At 40.4% G+C, this 18,648-nt stretch overlaps 1 protein-coding gene across 2 annotated transcripts; it reads left to right on the forward strand.

Annotated features, from left to right (window-relative positions):
* Positions 1-1,011: 1,011 nt before the first annotated feature.
* Positions 1,012-17,600, forward strand: LOC148642098 (uncharacterized). Of its 2 annotated transcripts, none has more exons than XM_088616864.1 (9): positions 1,012-2,325; positions 9,595-10,200; positions 10,712-10,782; positions 11,291-11,399; positions 11,489-11,619; positions 12,452-12,559; positions 13,075-13,193; positions 14,576-14,732; positions 15,325-17,600. In XM_088616864.1, exons 1-9 carry the CDS (start codon positions 2,081-2,083, stop codon positions 15,471-15,473), a joined length of 1,695 nt encoding a protein of 564 aa, XP_088472990.1. In that variant the 5' UTR covers positions 1,012-2,080; the 3' UTR covers positions 15,474-17,600. The 2 variants fall into 2 exon arrangements, with proteins under 2 accessions (XP_088472990.1, XP_088472991.1); XM_088616865.1 differs by having other exon boundaries at positions 1,014-2,325; positions 9,595-10,176.
* The last annotated feature ends 1,048 nt before the right edge of the window (positions 17,601-18,648 follow it).

Here is an 18,648-nt window from a genome sequence, read left to right on the forward strand (position 1 = left end):
ACTACATACCACACGATGTATGTTTTTTTTTTAATATGGTATTCATAAGATTAAGTGGTTGAGAAGTATTTGTGATATGTCCTTTTCGGACAGATCAGTTGTTGCTTTTTTACCGCTGATAAAACCAACGCAAATAGACTTACAATCAAGAAATTGAAAATCACTTCTTTTCTACCGTGGACAATTGCCAGCAGTGTATTTCTTGTACCACAGGCCGGTAATCCTTGTATCTGTTTAGAATGTATTTCTGACTACTTACTGTCCATCTAACAATTATCAGAAACCTGTTTATTCTTGGTGGGAAAAAAAAAATTGGGAATAATTCTACAAATTACGAAAAGCAAGCTGTTCATGTATTGAAGACCACACCGACGCCTAAGATTGCTTCTTCCTGACAATCATTACGCCCAACTACGCAAAAAATAGTTTTTACTAAATTATACCAACATATAGGTCCTCCAAATTAAAGTTAAATTACTTCATACTGTATTGTATTCATGATGTGGTAGGTCAATTTCTTTACATGTCTACTCGTAGATACATAGGGGCTATAACACCGTAAACGTCATGAGGAATGCACATAATCAGTTATTACAGGGAATGTATGTGATACGATATCATCAAAACTTTCCCTGGGTTAAGCTGGCCGCAACGAAACCCTTTGAAAATCAGTCGCACCCAAGAAGCTGAGATCTACCTCGTCACGGCGTTTTTTAAAAATAAAATCAGGCTCTGGGAACAAGTTTCCTGTACACCAGTATCCCAAAAAGTTAGGGGGGGTCCTCAGAAATTATCTGTGACACTCTACCCGATGCTGAGCTCTTAGGTGTGCGTCACTTCGCACTAAGGGGTGAAGGTGGTACAGTATTTCTGTTCAAGAGCTAACAAATGCATGGTAGCTTCCCTGATATTATCCCTCCAGTCCTGCAGATGGTGATACCAAGATTGGGGACCGGTGCGTCCTTCCCATAGTGGGATTCAGACCAGAGGTAGTAAAAACCAGTTCCTTTATGCGTGTGTTTGAGTTGTTCATCAGATCCGGAGAGGGGAGGGGGCTTTTCTAACGTATATTTAGGACCGCAAAGGTTTGTTTGAGGGGGAGGGAGATAGTTTAGTAATCTAGTTGTAGTAGTAGGGACAGTAGTATAGCGGAATACGAAATTATCGCACCAGACAGATGAAATGTACGTCTTGGTATGATATTGTATAAGGGGGGATATATTAAGACACTTAACAAAAGAAAAGGAATATAGCATCGGTGTTTTTTTTATTTCCTTAAAACCCGTTCGTTCCGTTGAGTTGGTGTGAAAGTTCTGCCTTTTTTGTCGGAAAAGGGAAAGTTAACATGTCTTAACAGAAGCGAAATACGAGGAAGTTGGCATCAAATCGTGGAAGCCTAGAAGGAATACGAAGGTCGGGCCAGTTGAAAGAAATGCTACTGCTTGCTGAGAATAACAGAAACGGAAATGCAAGAACAAAAAATATATTTATAATAAAGAGGGAAGAGTATGGAAGGAAACGTCCACAAGAAAAGGAAATTGGATTGCGCTGCACATGAATCTTGTGAGGTGTTTTGGAAACGAGGAAAATTGTGCAACCTAATTTAACTGTTGCACAAAAGAGTCGTTACAATCTGCGGTGTAAATAAAGTATTGCGAGGCAAAGACAGCGGAAGGAAACGACAAACAATGTCAAAGCTGGGATAATAACCGCTTCACAAACTTGATAAACACCGAAGGGGAAAACAAAAATAAGGACGAACTGGGAGGAAGTATCGTCGAATACCGGAAAAATAATCAAATACAGAAGCTACAAAACCCTTAAAGAAAAAAAAATCTTTCGTTTTGACTGTACTGCAATTACAGAAAAACAAAGCAACAATAACAGCGTAATCTGATGGCGGTTTGCATGAGCTGATGCGCTCATGCAAAGCGGAATCGATTCGCGTTTCTTTGTTCAGTTAGGTTTTGTCATCTGGTGACGGGTTTGGGTGCCATATACCTTCCCTGGAAGGAGGGTGAGTCCGTGGATTAGAGTCGGGCAGTATAACCATTGGTTACCGCTTTCCTGTCCCCTCACGATGGGGAGGAAAAAAAAGACCCTGCACGACTACGCCGCCGAGTTCACCGATTTGGCCGTGAAGAGGCATGTCGTGGAGCAGCATGAGTCCGGGGAGAGGACCCTGGTGGAAATCTTGTACTGTAAATCCTGCGAGATCCCCATGAGGGTCCGCAGGGACAGGATTCTCGAGCACCTCGCTTCAGCCAGGCACTACCGAAACAGGCGGCTCGCCAAGCAACAGTGGGAGAGAAAGCCCACGCTCATGTAAGTCCAGTTGCTCCCGCAGTGCTCGTCTCTCCGGTGTAACGTCCCCGTACGACCGTGCCTGTGTCGCTTATTGCGCACCACACAGCTCGCTTTGCCTACGCGCTTAAATGCCGCAAAACCGTGCAGGCGCTGATCCGTGAGAGCCAGCCCTCGCAGCTCATGCTGGACGGAAGCACAACTGTTCTGTCGGGGGGGTTGCTTGAGGAGACCAGCCGTTTTTAATTTCACATCAGCTGTAATGCCATTTGTTTACAACACATACATATGCTGCTTGGCTATGTATGTAGCTGTGTACTGTTTATTCATCCCCCTGACCTTTTCCTACTTCCTTCATCCTCCCCTGCCTTCCCAAAACGACACTTCCTAAAACCACCTCACAAAACATGCCGAGTTTCTTTTAATCTTTCCATGCATTTTAACGTGAGTCAAGTTGTGGTAAACAGGATGTTACGTTTCGGATAACGCTTGTCCTTGTCTGTGTTTGCACCTTCCTTCCCCTTAATAACTGTTCCCTAGGCGACGAGAGTACAGGAAGGATAAATGAACAATTGCACTTAAGTAACCAGTGCTGGTTGGGGCCTTTTTAACTTCGGTCCAATGTACAGTATTAAAACTCCCCTGCCGGTCTGTTGGTACAGTGGGCACACAGCAGCATGTAATGATAGACCTTGTAAGCGTGTTTAATGTGAGTAATATATCCAAAAAAGTTTCTAATTGAGGTATTTTGCACTGCTCCGTGATAAATAGAGCTTCTACCTGACTGAGAACACCATGCATATTAAATACAGATGCGTTTTCTCTTGATTATGGTATTGTACAACAACTTTATGATACTTGGGTTAAGTCATTCAGAAGAGAATAAGACCAGTCACATAGTTGTTATTGTTAAAACATTTTATACTTTACATTTTCAGGCATATTGACACTACAGTTTATTAGAATTCTAACCAGGGCAACATCATAATTATTTTAATTTTATTTGACTGTTATCAGAAGTTATAGAAATCACCCCCATTTTTACAGCACTGCACTTTGCTGGAGCAGTCTAAGGACACCACAGCAGTGTTCACTTGTGTTTTTAACCCACAATCTTCACGAATCCTAATTAAATCCAAATATTCTCGTGCTTGACATGACCCTTTTTTGCTTCCTCATGTAAGTATGAGAGCGGGCAGGATTAAAACAATACATAATGAGCCTGTTCTGTTTTTTGACAGTACCCATGGCATCATGACATGGGTTCACAAACGAAAACCTGAACATATTACACATTATTCTAAATTAGCCTCAAAGAAATAATTTAAAAGAATGTGATCTGATAGGTGATTAACAAATTTGGAAGTGTTTCCATTGGCTGTAAAATTTCAGAGAAGGATTGCCGTAACTGGCTCTGAGGCATAAATAGTTATGTCAGCGTTGAGACTGAAAGTCCTCAAAACGTTTTATATTTCAAAAACAATAAAACAAAAACCCTGGCATTTTTTAAAATAACATCAATATCACCTAAAATCCCCAAATCTTCCTTTTTAGATCTGCAGACGGATTAGTCAGATGGAAATGATGTTTCTAATTCTACTGCTGCGGAGAAAAACAAATCGCGTTTTGTTTTCATTGTGACTGTTAAAACATTTACATTTTAGTTGACATTTTTAGGTATACATTGAAAGGTGTTCTATACTGCATGAATAAAAATTGATATATTGAGTGAAGCAACATGTAATCTCAGTAACAGACTTGATACTGATTGAGCTAACCAGTGAGACCAGACCATTCATCCCAGTTGGCACACTTGGTAGTTACTATCTTATTGATCCAAAGATCTCACCCAGCTTTTTCTTGAAGAAAACCAAGCAGCCTCTTCAACAGCATAGCTGGGTGGCTTGTTGTATATTCCCACATAAAGAAGTTCCTCCTATTCTTGGCTTTAAATTGAACATATAGACTTTCCATTTGATATGATTTAAAGTTTCATATACAGTATACAAACATACAGTATAGAGAATTTTTGGTGGCAATTAGAGCTAAAAGATCAGTTTCCTGCAGACTAATGTTTGTGTAAATTAATATTAAGGGTAATTCAGTGAACCCTTAATTTATTTAAAGATATAGTTTAGTTTCAACAGTATACCTAAACAATCAGATCGTGGGAGGGGGCCACATATTTGCAGATACAACTTTCTTAACAGAATTCTCAAGCCCTCCGTTAATTCTTGTGGTCTACGTTTCATTAGTGAGAAGAAAAAAAAGGTGAAATTTCACCTGAAAAGTGAAAGAGATATTGACTTCTGCATCCAAACAACATCTCCAGAGAGTCCCCCCAAGGTTTATAAGCATATAGATTGGAAATAAGTTTCCTGCCTGTGCTGCATTTTCCACCATTCGTATTACAATAATCTATGATTGTTACACAAGATTATGATCAACATTCCAACCCGTGGGGTGCTGCAGTAAAAAAATCAGACCTTTAAGTGGTATTTAAGTCAGAACCAAGCAGAGCAGAACACCCCCACAAGTACGCTGGTCCGGTTAAACTGTGTCAGGAGACCATTCTACGTCTCCAGTTAAGAAGGCAAGAGAAGATATGAAGTGGAAAATCTGAGTAGCTACCCCAGTCTGTCAGGCCTTTGAAGCAAACTTGTCTTTGCAAAGTAGGGCCTTTATATAATATGGCCTTTAATCCAGGCTTCGCTAGGCTGCATTTGTTTTCCACTGCCTTGTAATTTTACTCTGCTTTATTAAGTCTATTTTAACACCAGTATCGGAGGCATTTCTGCAGTTATTTCCTCTTGCCTGCCTTTTCTTAAATACCATCAAGCATTACGGCCCACGGAAAAAAAATAAATTTGGTTAACCTTTTAGCCCTGGTGTAAAAATAGCTTGAATAAGAACGTGACAAAAAAAAAACTGCATTAACCCTTGGGTTGCACGAGGGAGCAACTCCTTATCTCATTCATTGTCATATGCTTTTATTTTCTGCTTTACAGTCAGACCTATAATTAGGCATTTGTCTCAGAGAAAGTGAGAAAGGATAGGCCAGATATATTTAACCTTCCTTTTTTTGTCAACTAGAGCATCTAGATTAGAAAAGACAATACCCATTGCACAACACTACTACTAAATGATGTCGACATTATTTTTAGGTATACATTGAAATCAGTTCTTATTATTTGTAAAAAACAAACTTGGATATCATCCCAGCAATGCAACATTTTTTGGAGGCAGCATTTGTAAATGTAACCATTATTTGGGGCTTTGCACATACAGTTAGCATGACTTGCTAAATTCTCATTACTATATAGCAAATGCTGCTGTAATCGAAAGTGTCAGTGACATTAAGCACTCCAGACACTCTGAAATATGCCCTATAAAAGTTCTCCTCGCTGTAACAACAACATGGCTCTGTGTTTCTTTCAGAAATGTGCCACCATTTTAAATCAACTACTGGTACAAATCGAAACGGAGTATAGGTCATGATATACAGTAGGTCTTTCATTCATAATGTGTGACATACCAATACAGATGAACAAAAATGATATGTACCCATTTTGTTTCCTGGTGAGCTGTAAACATTTAAGGAAGTTCAGATTTGGCCTTGACACCAATTTACTAACCTTTATCACATATGACATGAACAGGATATCGTTTCACAAAGAACAGACAGTCATGCTTAAAGTTTAACAGAAATAAAAGCTGCTGTTAATTTTCATACTGCAGAGCCTTGTCAGCACATTCTAATGTTGCAATACAATGAATACATTTCTGCGGAACTTAAACTTTTGTGCCACCTCATTCAGTCAAGCACTTTTCAGAAAAGACAGCTCACAGAGGCACAGTATTGTTGCAGTGAGGGGAAATAAAGATTTATCTTGAAAATGTTTGAATTCCTATACATTTGGTTTTATCCTTTAGTAATTTAAGCTGTTGTATGCTTCTCCCACAGAGGAGGGGGTAAGCCTGGGTTTAAATGTGTGGTCTTGAAGATAATTGCCTTAATCTCTTTCCATCTGTAAATGGAAATTATGAAACCAAAACAAGAAATTAAAAATAACAGCAAGAAAAGTTCCCAAAAGAGCACTTCCTGCAAAGGAGAGTTTACACAATGAAATTCCAGGAGCACATGTAAGGAAGAAGGAAGACATCGTGATAGAGCTCTCAGAAGTGTATGATTAACTGTTTTTAATTAACAAGGAAATAACATTTCTGAATTCCATTATCATGCTACGTTATCACACTGCTCTGTCAGTGTACAGCGTGGGGCGCAGTGGGAGGGGTAGAGAAAGTGGTATCCAGCAGTGTTGTAAAAGAAGAAAGAAACATTCTACACTTGTTAAAGCTGCATGTTGAAGAGCAACCAGATGCTCTTCCGAGACTTAAAGAAATGCCGTACACTGATAGGCTGAAGGAACTGAAACATTTTGGTCTTGAAGAGCGAATACATGGGGAAGACCATACAAATATTGAAAATTCTCAAAGCCATTCACAAAGTCAACCTAGAGGACGTCTTCAGACTGAACAATGAAGCATGAAGGACACAACTGGGATCTCTGTAGAAGTGCAATTAGAAATTAGAATAGGAGGCACTCCTTTACTCACATGGTTGTGGGAGTATGGAATAAGCTACCCAGCCATGTGGTTGAAGCCAGTACTCTGGCTTTCTTCAAGAAATGGCTCTCAAGAGAGCCCTGTATCAATTAACTACAAGCAAACAAACAGGCTCAACACGCCAAATGACCTTTTCTTGTTTGTAGCCTTTTGTATGTTCACGTTTAGCTCTGTTCTGCTGAAGATGTGCAGAACATTTGCTAGACAGTTCTGCAGATGTGCAGAACAGTTCTCACCACTGTTGATTTGGGGGGACTTTCCGGCATTCTAAAAGATCTGGAATCCAGAAGGAAATGCTTTATGTACAAAATGGTTTGGAATGAACAAAAACCAGCATAACCTGACACCAGAAGTCATGCCACAAGGAACAAAAAGTACAAAAAGCATCTGGTTATGGCTGGTGCTCTCTCAGAGAGGTATGGCTCCAACAATACAGCGCAGAAATATCCAACTTGCATCAGTTCTTCTCAGGTAGGTACAGATGTGGCATTAACTCAGCTTGGATGTGCCTGTGGAAAATGGTTTTAGTCTACATGTTCTAACATCGCTCTGGCATGGCCAGGCCAGGCATGGCACATGAAGCCCACTCTGGGGCCAGTCCTCAGCCAGTCCCAGTGAAAGCAAATCATTAAACTCCTCCCTGCAAGAACCTGAAATGGACAAGGGGGTAGGACTGAACTGCAGTCCCTTACACCAGGACTGCTGATCTCATCCTCTTGATGTGCAGGCAGAGAGGGGCAGAGGAAAGCAGAATAACCTCACCCGTCTTCCAGTGCTGCACGTTCCAGAATAAACAGGTGTGCTTTCCAAACCTTGCTGTCCGTTTCCTGATGTCTAGTCTGTGTAATTGCTTTTGAATCAATTCTGAATGGATGTGTTTTGTACAGCTTTGATTGATTCCAACATGGAAGGACAAGAAAGCAAGTGTCTCAGAACATGGAGTGCAGAAGAAAACCATTTTTTTTTTGCAGTACACACATAAATCTCAGGGACAGTCTGAAGAAAAAGGTGTTTGGTTCGTTAGGTTGTTTAGGTTTGTTAGGTTATTAAATCAGTGTTTTTATGGGATTCAATATTACTTTCACTTTGTAGTAATTTACATTTTCATGAGTTTGTTTAATAAAAGATGGGATTGTTTAATCATCTTCATAGACGACTTTGAATTACAATTATAGCTGATACCTGTAAAGCATATGACATACATAGATTTCTAGAAAGCTTTTGTTGGGCTCCTACATAAATGACAAGGTTTTAAATTAAAAGTGTCAGTAATCTAAGGTGTATAAGCCACAGAATGAAAACTACTGAATAATTAGGGAACAACAAGTAATTTAAGGAATATAACTACTAATGGTACTACTTTAATTGGGATCTATTTTAAGCCCAATGCTCTTCTAGATCTATATCAACAACATAGATTGTTGATATAACCATAGACTGGTTACACATTTGGAAAATGTACATAAATTGTAAAAATTGCATAGTGATTTATGCAGGGACCAGTAAGGTATTCTGTGAACATCACAAGGGCGATCATAAGCTGCAGGAGGTCGCACATAGAAGGAATCTGGGTGTTTATGTGCATTCTTCTCACTCAAACCTTGCTACGCATTAGTAAGACCTAATTTGGACTGGGGTCAGCTTTGATCACAATACCACAAAAATAGGGATGTTATAACCTTAGAGTTCAAAGAAGAGTGACAAGGAGGATTGGGAGATTGTCATACATGTCAAAAGAGCTAAAAGTGTAGAAAAAAGGAGACTCATATATCAAATCCTAAGTGGTGCAGACAGTCAACCTAGGGAACTACTTCAATAACAAGGACACAGAGTCACAGTTAAACAAAAGGGGAATGCATTTAGAATAGGGAACAAGAACTGCAGGGTGTCTAGCATTCCCAGTCAGCTACTGTATTTAAACACTAAATTCTGCTCCACGTCAGGAAGGGACTGGAATGAGTTTTACATTCACTAAACTAAAACTATCAAATGAAGAAAACGGGCACAATGGCCTCCTCTCTTTTACGGCCTTCCTTATATTCTTCTGTGCCCACAGCATCGTCTCGGAGACAGAATCGACTGCTTTAACTGTAAAACCCAGACGGTTTCTGTAAGCAGGAAGTCACTGCTAACGGTGGTGAAAAGTGAGACCTTACCTTTCTCATGTATGGCTCCTGGTCCATTCAGCTACCCTGTTGCCTAGTGACAGATGTCCTGTATTTGCCACCGTTGGGTTTGAAAGTAAACAGAGGGCGGGAAAGAGATTAGCTTTCTTTAAAAACCTGCAGAAATAGAGTCCCCCCCTCTTACTGCGCCGTGCACTGGCAGTGAATAACTCTGGTGCCAGCTCTGCACTTTGCACCCTGGCATTTCATCTCTGGTATTGCATTAATGCTTTGGTCTCGTTAGACATCAAATACAACATACTGCAGCATGACTTCGCTGCACATCGTCAGAAAGCACAAGTGATTAATCGCTACAGATTCAAGGTTTGCTGTACTACAGTTTGTCTTTTGCCTCTCTTGTACACTTTGAAAAACGGAGCAAGGCCCCCTTGTGAAAGGAAATGTCTGGAAAAATACACCTATGCCTTAGTCAAGGAATAAACTCTGTTCTACTTTTGTTAAAAATGATATAAAAAATAAACCTTTTCGTTCCTTGCAGACCTTCGCCAACCGACGTCCACCCCAGCATACCAGTCAAGCTAGACTCCACTCCCCCCCTGGCCTTGCAGTCCCAGCTGATCCTGCATGGAAATCACTGCTCCTCCACAAGCACCAGTGCCCACCCGCCTCCAGCCTCCCAGTACCAACCAGCGGTCCCGCCCCGCCCCAGTGGCGTCAGCTCCACTGCTAATGGGAGCTCCGCCTCCACACAGGTTGACCACGCCCCTTCTATGACCTCAAACAAGGGCCTGGTCGGCTCTCGAGTCAAGAGCCCCCCGCTGCTGGCATGGTCCTCCAGCCCCTGGTTGGTGGTGACGGAGGCGTCTAACAGTGTGTCCTCCGGACGGCACAGCTCCGGGGGAGGGTTGCCAGGTGGCCTGGGAGTTGGGTTGGCGCTCTTTGGCGTTGGCTCCGGCAGCAGGGCCCTGTGCCAGAGCCTGGTAGAGGAGAGTGGGTGCCACTTGCTGTATATCGTGGAGGACCAGCGCTGGGAAGTCGAGAGCCTCTTTAGCCAAGAGCATCTTACTCATACCCGCGTGCTTCGTGCCATTGACACTGACATCGTGCTCAGCGACCAACGGTATGACTCTGAAGCTGCTACAAGGTCTGAGCAGGGGGGGGGTCCGTTCTATCATGGCTGATAGATAGATAGATGCCGAAGTCTGCGTTCCCAAAACAAATCTCATTTCACATGCTTAGCTAATCAACTTCTTGCTGTTTGCAAGTTCAAAAACCACTGAATCGAATCTGCGAATTGATTTCAGATGGCTGTTGGAGAACCTCATTTTCTCACACAAATCCTACAAAACTGGCCGCTTACATAATGAGAGTGCAACCAGTCACATCTCAGCGACCCCTGCACACACTTTCCAAGCCCCCGAAAGAGATGAAAGGAATTGTTTATGTTTCTGAACAACAGCGGAGCTGATGCCCAGCCGTCTAGAGACAAGTTTCTGTGCGGGCATAGCGGTTAACACATAGTGGTGTTAAAAAGAGTGTTTTTGAGGGGGGGAGTGGGGCTGGACTGGGGTGTAGTCAGCTGAGATGCAGTTCAATGTTGGGTTCTCACTGAGGAGCTTTTTTTAGTTTGTGGTCTGACTCTTTTTGTTTTGTAGTGTCGCAGGAGTAGTGGTTTGTTCTCCCCCAAATGAGGCCTCAGTCATAGTTCTGGATGCATTACGAGCAGGTAGGCTTCTGAGGCACAACTCAAACTGAAGTGCCTTTGAGGAACAGGCTTCGTCTTTCCCCCCCGACTGATCGTGTACGCTCCTGTGTATGGCCTTGTTTATTTCTGTTTTCGAAAATACACGATGCATAAAATATATCTTCTGTGAATTATTTTAGCATGATCAAAGTATATATGACCAGGTCATCTGGCATTTCTATGTGTTAAAATGTATTTTTACCCAAGGTTCTAGCTTCAATGTAAGCCCTGAACCAGGTCTCTACTGTATGTACTTACTGTACAAAGATATTGCAAACTCTTTAAGAAGAATACCATTCCAGACGGAAAGACTTAATCAGGACTTCTGAACAGTATAGTTATGATTAACAGTATAGTTTAATGATGAACATTTGAAGATATTTATTACTTCAAATCTTGTTAGAATTAGACATTTGAAACTGAAATCTGAAACAAAGATGTCTTCATTTTGGTCTAATAAGATCTTGTTCCTTGACTGTCTTCTGTCCAGGTAAAGGGGTGTTCTGTGAGAAGCTGCCTAGTTTAGACAGACACATAGCAGAGTCCTGCTTTGAAGAGGCTGAAAGGCTGGGGAAACCACTGGTGTGTGGATTTTACAAGTAAGCATTGTGCGCTGCAAAACCGTGTGCATCAGGCTTACTTTTTCACTGTAATGTGATGTATTGAAACACATTCATATGTATTGTAGGCGTTTTGACCCAGCTTTGCAGTTCTTGTATAAGAGGGTTCATGAAAACGGCACCTTGGGTAGAATTCAGAGGATATCCGCCGTGAGTCGACTGTACCCTCGTCCTTCTGTGGCCAGGATCAAATCATCCGGTAAGCTTTTCATCCACTGTGCCATCTCCCTTTGCCACCACAATACCGAAAACTTCACTACGTTTTAATGATTTATAGAGATTTTAAACCAGTGCTGGCCCAAATGTTGTTGTTTTTTAAATGTATAGCACAAGGGCAGAAGGTCACAATGTGTTACCATACATTCAGTATGTGTTCATGTTAAAACCCCTACTTGAAAAGGTTCAGAATTGTGAACACACTTTGCTGAGATGTCTAACCACTTCTTTGGGATAACTAAAAAAGCAGCAGCACCTTAACCATTAAACATACTGATAAAACAATCTACCGATATGTGAGCAGTCTTTTCTTCATGGATGTGTTAACCATGTTACTTTTTTGCTTCATACATTCGGTTTCTATAGTAAAAGCAGTTGAAAATGATTACCTGCGAATCTCTAGCGATTAGCGATTAGTGGATGAGTGGGTGACGTCTTCCATCTGGGCCAGAATCTCATTCATGAGCCCCATGTATGGCGATAGAGGACTATGCAGTGAAGATTCAATGGACTGCTCCTAAGAGTTGGGGTATTAACCCAGGTGTCCTAACTTAAGTCCACTCTGGGCTTGTACAATTCCCCTTTATTTGAATTGTCAAAGCAAAGACTCTGTTCTTTGATGTGATCACCTGTGTAGCAGGGCCACTGGTGCAGAATGGCTGCTACACTTCATTCAGGTTGGAGCTGTACTTGACTGGATACATTCATATATGTACAGCTCTTAGATATTATTAGGGGTGAAAAGAGCTGTATTAATTTATGAGATGATGATGATGATGATGATTATTAAGCAATATGTCCTCACTTTGTCACAGGAGGGATCTTTTTCAGCATGGCTGTACATGATATTGATATTATCTGCTGGCTGTTAGGAGAAAGTGCTCCAGACACCATCTTTTCTCTGGGACATGCATTCTGTGCAGGTAAAACACTGAGCTGAACGTGACAAATTAACGCTTTATACCTATGCAGACCATTAATTCAATAAGCCCTTATAATACCTTAAAATATCCTGCATTGAAATGGATCCATGAATTAAAAGCAGCAGTTTAATGTTTTTTTGAACTATTCCGCTCTGTTTTGCTTCTACTGCATATCAGAAACATGCATGATGTTAGTTTATATGTATGCATTGATAAAAGACAGATAAAAAGTAGTTGTGGATGTTTGTAGACATTGATCAAGCCTATGTTGTGTGATTCTTCCTATTCAGTGTATTGTATAATGTCCCAAAGCTTTGGATTTTCGTGTAGTTTGCAGTCTTGTGATGCATTTTGTTTTCAAACCTCTGGGATACTACATAAGATGATGTCGCATTCTCTATGTAGACTAAATGTCACAAAGCTTAGGGTTGTATGCAAATCACACGCCATGCTCACAGTATAACGCCGGTGAAGGATGTCGGTGAATGTTTTGTCCTTGCTCGGTGTCTTGGCAGAGGTGGCCGCGGTGAACGACGCCGATTCCATCTCCGTCAGTATGAAATTCCCCAGCGGGGCCATCGCCTCCCTGGATGTCAGCCAGCACTGCAACAAGAGCTGTGACCAAAGCCTGGAGGTGTGTGTGTGTGTGTCCCAAGTGTGAAGCACGCCGCGTAGGGCCACCCAGCCCCAGCCCTGACCCGCTGTCAGTGGCCTCTCTCCCCTCCGTTTACAAAGCCTCGCTTTCCAGTGCAGAGCAGCTAATGAAAGACTCGCTCTTTTCTGAGACAAGAGATGAATTGCCTCGTGTTGTTCCAGTTTTCCGTAGCACATTGACATTCGAGAAGTTAATCATTTCCAGCTGCTTTCCAAGGCTTGCTTGCTTCCAGTGCTACAGTATGTCATTGAAGGACAGCAGCACAGCCTCTCCCGATTTCAGTAGTATGAAACATACTCCATGAAAGAGTCTGTGACACCCCCCTAATGGGATTGTGGGTTACCCCCCAGCAAAGCTAGTATTCATTTATATGGATGGATGGGCTACAGCAATTAGGGTTACAACAGCAGTGTCTGCAGTGAGGATCTGAATAATAAGCTTTCCAGTTTAATAAAAGCTCAGAGCCCTGACTATAGAGCCTCCTTTACTGTTATTTTGACGATGGGCAGCTTGTGACCCTCTCCTGTGCATGCAATGCCCTTCTGCCATCATAAAATAAGTGTTTTGCTAAATCTAGGTTTTCATGACATTTCAGCGATGTTTACATACATATGTTGATTCTCGATAAGATGTTTGGAGGAAGTGAGACAGGAAGTCACTGAGATTCTAGCGAGAGGTGTTTGTTTATTCTTTGTGGTTTCTGTTACGAGATTAAAAAAAACACTTGTTTTCTGTTTTTGAGTAAAAATAAATCAGCTGTCCTTTTGGGACTAGTTTCTATGCGCCCAGTGGGGCAAAGTAGAGTTTTATAAGAGACTTCATAGACCTTTAACTGTCCTTTAATTGTCACTAAGGATGGGAGCTGGACCCACAGATTGCATGTACAGTACATCTCCTAAATGAGGAGGAAAGGAAATTGGGCGGAGATTTAATCCAAGCCACATCCTACAATATGCTGAATGGGTCAGCCCAGAGACTTTTGAATCTAATTCTAAAATGAAAGAGAATTAATTTAGGACTCAGAATTAGAAACGCATCAATACACAAAGAGTTGTGAGTGCCTGGAACCGAATTCCGAGTCAGCTGGATAAAGTCTAAACTCTGGGCTCTGATTAAGAAGTATCTGGACAAAATCTTAAAGAAATGTAACTTATCTACCAAGCAAACCTGACAGGCAGAATGGCCTCCTGTCAGTTTCTTGCTGACTGCTTCATGTGGGGTGTCTTGAGCTGTGGCTGGTGACAGTGTAGTAATGGTACATTGTGGCTGATGGTGTGTTTTGGGGGTGACGTACTGTATATTCAAGTGAATGAGTAAAGCTCTTACCTTGTGCTGTTTTCCTGGGTCCTGTTATTCGCCAGGTCCATGGCTCAGAAGGTTCCCTGCAGATGGAGAACCGGAACCCTCTGGGAATCTCAGACCATAGCACCTCTTCTGGCCTGTGCCTACAGTCCACATCTGACCGCTACAGAGAAGCCTACAGAGAACTGTTGCGCCACTTCCTCAGGACTCTCAAAGGTCAGTGCTGGTGAGCTCGGAGACTGCTACGCACTACCTCAGCTCATCCTCCTGGACTTGAGAAAGGGATGTTAAGGAGTTGCGATGCACTTTTTCTAGGATTACTGTACATACACTGTGTCAGGGGAATTTTGGAGGATTCATAAAACAGTACATTATTTTCTTGCTATGTGATGAGCTGTCAATTCCTGAACTGTCAGTTGTAAGTTCGTGGCATGTCAAAATCTTAGGTCTTATTTCATATGGTACCATTTTTTTGTGGTTTTGTTGTTATATGCACTTCTTGCACCATGATCAGATGCAGTTGCAAAGTCATTTTAGATTAAAGTGTCTGCCCAGTGACTAAATGTAAATGTATTTGCATTTGTTAAATGTTGCATTTGATGAATGCATTTGGATTTTTTCATTCTCTTCCTTTAAAATGAATCCAAACCTCCTGTAGTTAATAACTAGAGTAGGTCTTCTTCACGCATATAATACAGTGCGTTTTTGTTCCTGGTGTAAGAAATGGTGCAGGATAGCAGCAATTCACTGTCGAACTGGTAGGCAGAAGTTCAGTAATGTCCATTTCCTCTTGGTCTCAATTTGGCAGGAAGGGAAACACCTTTCTTCACCAAAGAGCAGTATTTGTGGACAATCCAGGTGGCGGCAGCAGCTGAGCAGTCGTGGAGAAACGGCTCTGCAGTGGACCTGCGAAATGAAGCCCCCGACACCACCGTCATCAAGACTGAGGTCCAGTGATCAGGCCTGGACTCCACTGGTCTAGAGCCCAGGAACGCATCGCAGACTTCACAGTCCACCTATGCAGCAGCACTTATCTCTGAACAGCCACGGTCGGCACCAGGACTGAAACATGCATTTGTTTTTCATTTCCTTATGTTGCCTGTTATTTTGCCTCTCGAAACTCCTCTTAACAAGATCGTGACAAAACTGTTTTTTAGAAGCTCGTTTTTAACTGCCTCAAGAAATGTTCTTTTGCTTCTCCAACACATAGCCCTGAAAGATCTGCTATTATTTTTTGGTGTGTTTAATTAAACTGAAAAAAGAAACCTCACGGTCATACATGGACAGAATTCTTTGACCTGTTTATACAGACTTCTCTCCCTACACCATTGATTTGCAATGCTACAATCATTCTGGGACATGTCATTTTTATTTGTTTGACATAACATGCCTTGTAGAGTTCCCTAAATCATTTTAAAACAAACATATATCTGTGTTGGATAGAATATTGATATCTTAAGCACAAAAATGCACTGAGTTTGTTTTTGTAAATGTACATAAGTCCAAAAATAGAACAATTGATTAGTAAAACTGTCAAATCAGACTTATACCTAAAAGTTCCATTCTCTTCTTCTTTTTTATTAGTTTTACAAATTTCTCATATCTAATATAAAATTAGATGTAAGTTAAACTATGGCCATGAAGTTTTATGTATAAGAATAAGTTATCAGAAATGCAATATCTGTGCCTTAAATTTTGTCAATGTATAAAAATGTCTGGAAATCTCCAATGCCAAAAAGTGTTCAAAGAACACATTAAGGAGTCATTATCATTTTTTTCTAAGCTAATAATTAAATATTTTTTTTCTTTTTGTAACGTGAACATTACCAACCAAGTGTTATTTGTTAATCCTTACAGTGCAACATTCTGCAGCTAGCTCTGCCTTCCAAAAGACAAATTCTTTGGTCTACAGTTCTTCATAGTATTGAGTTCCCATGTTCTTGGACAGATAAAAATAACAATATTTAACTTATGTGTACATTTGTACATAAAGTTGAACCCCCTGTGTGCTCAGACATAATCTTTCCAAGTTAAAAACTCTTATCATTTATTCCAACTTGAAAATGACCACACTATGAACTGTCATGAAATCACACAGACATGACTTGGAAGTGTAATACCTACAGCCAGTGCTTCTGAAATTAAATGGAGAGCTGCTTATCCACCCGATGAGGTGTTTCAAATGTATTATTCATCAGGAGGCTGAGTATACTGTTTCTGTTCTCGGAAAACCGAAATACCAAGTGGGAACTTCATGATAGCTTCCTATAGCTGCAGCTAGTTTGACTTCCAGAGCATCATAAATATTTTTTTTTGTACAGACTGTGCTTGACGTCTAACTTCCACGTCTGTTTTACATTTAAACTCCATGGAATTGCATTTGAAACTGAGCTTAACAGATCAAAAGACAGAGGGCAGGTAGTCTAGGCTGTCTTATCTAATTGTTCGTACTATTTATATTTCATCAGTCCCTTAAGAACCAGTAAATCCAATACATATTCCTATCGCAGTACACTTTTAGTATTAAAAAAAACTATTCTTAAAATAGAATCTAAGATGTGCTCATTTAAAAGTCAATAAAACAATTTACCTGCATATGTTACCAATTTCACCTTTTTCCTCTCTTTTATATTAAAGAAAATGTCCTTATTGCAACATTTACAGTATGTTGCATATGAGGAAGAAGATCCCTTGATAACCACTGCTGAATACATTAGAATCGAATGGCTGATCTGCAGTCATAAGCTACAGGTCACAATTGTTGCCTATTATTTCATCAAGGAATATTTTCTGTGTGTGTGGGGGGGCAGTCTATGAAATCAGTGTGTATATTGTCTGTACTGTATGTTGGAGACCATAAACATGTTTAAACTTGGGTACTGTTTCTTTGTGGTGAGTATGTTAGTGACTTTATGAAGTATAGGTTACCTTTTGAACATTAATGCTTCTTGTGTGAAAAGTTTTCTTTCCTGAACAGGAATATTTGTGAATCACTTGTACATTTGTCCATTTAAACAAAAATTATGAATATAAATGTAGTCATAAGGTATTGCCTCCTACCTAAATAAAACAAGTTTTTGCATATTTGTAAGTGTTTTCATTTGTAAAAACTTTAACTAGCACTTTGCAGAGCACACAAACATATGTGGAAAAGACAGAAAAATTGGAATACCTTCTGAAGTAATAATATTCAATGCAGACCAACAGTTTCCAAGATGTTCTCTTCAGGATATGTCCTAAAAGATATGAGTTAATGAGATCATGTTTATTGGTCCTGAAAGTGGGTAAACCCAACACTTAAAAAACTGAATTATGAAGTAATTATATTCATCTTATGCGTCATGAACTTTGGCCAGAACCTTCAATTCCAAGCAACAATGATTTAGCTTTTTGTATGGTACTCCTTGATTTTCATTGATTGGACCTACAAAATATTCACTAATATAAAAAGCACTTTTGCTCAAAATAAGGGTTTCCATCCATCTCTTTACATTTGCACTGTGTTAACAATCAAATCATACGATTGAAACTAATTATAACATCCACTGTGTACACTTGTATTCACCAATCCATAACCTGTAGTTTCTCCGTAGTGCTGCCTTAAAACTTGAATGTGTCATTTTTTTTAATCAATGAGGGAAAGTACAGTTTATTAAGAATAAATTACAGAGCAAGTGAAATTCTACACGAGAATTAGGACGTTATTAATTTTTCCAAAATGTCTCAACCAGTCCCGTTTTTCTAATAAGTACACTTTGGGATTGCCACGTTTAAATCGTTAACATTCATATTCTAATAATGAATAAGTACGTCATCGTTCATCTGTCTATTATTCACAACTGTCATGCCGTCGATCATTTAGACACCTGGAACAGTACATTTTACCGTTGAGGACAAGAAGCACATCATTACCACTGATAGAAAAACAGAATATCACAATTTGCCATCTATTTCCTCGAAAACGCTTTGGGATTTTTCCCCCCTCTCTTTTCCTAGTATTTAATGCAAATAACAATGATTTGCATCTCACGGGGAGAAAATGAATTAAACAAAATACAAAGGTGTGTCTCAAAATAACCTGTGTTTTGTTTCGAACGTTGTGCATTAAACTTTGTTCTTCCAATACCATTTC

Source organism: Lepisosteus platostomus, chromosome 23 (assembly GCF_059453375.1).
Source record: "Lepisosteus platostomus isolate fLepPlt1 chromosome 23, fLepPlt1.hap1, whole genome shotgun sequence".
In the NCBI taxonomy this organism is placed as follows: domain Eukaryota; kingdom Metazoa; phylum Chordata; class Actinopteri; order Semionotiformes; family Lepisosteidae; genus Lepisosteus; species Lepisosteus platostomus.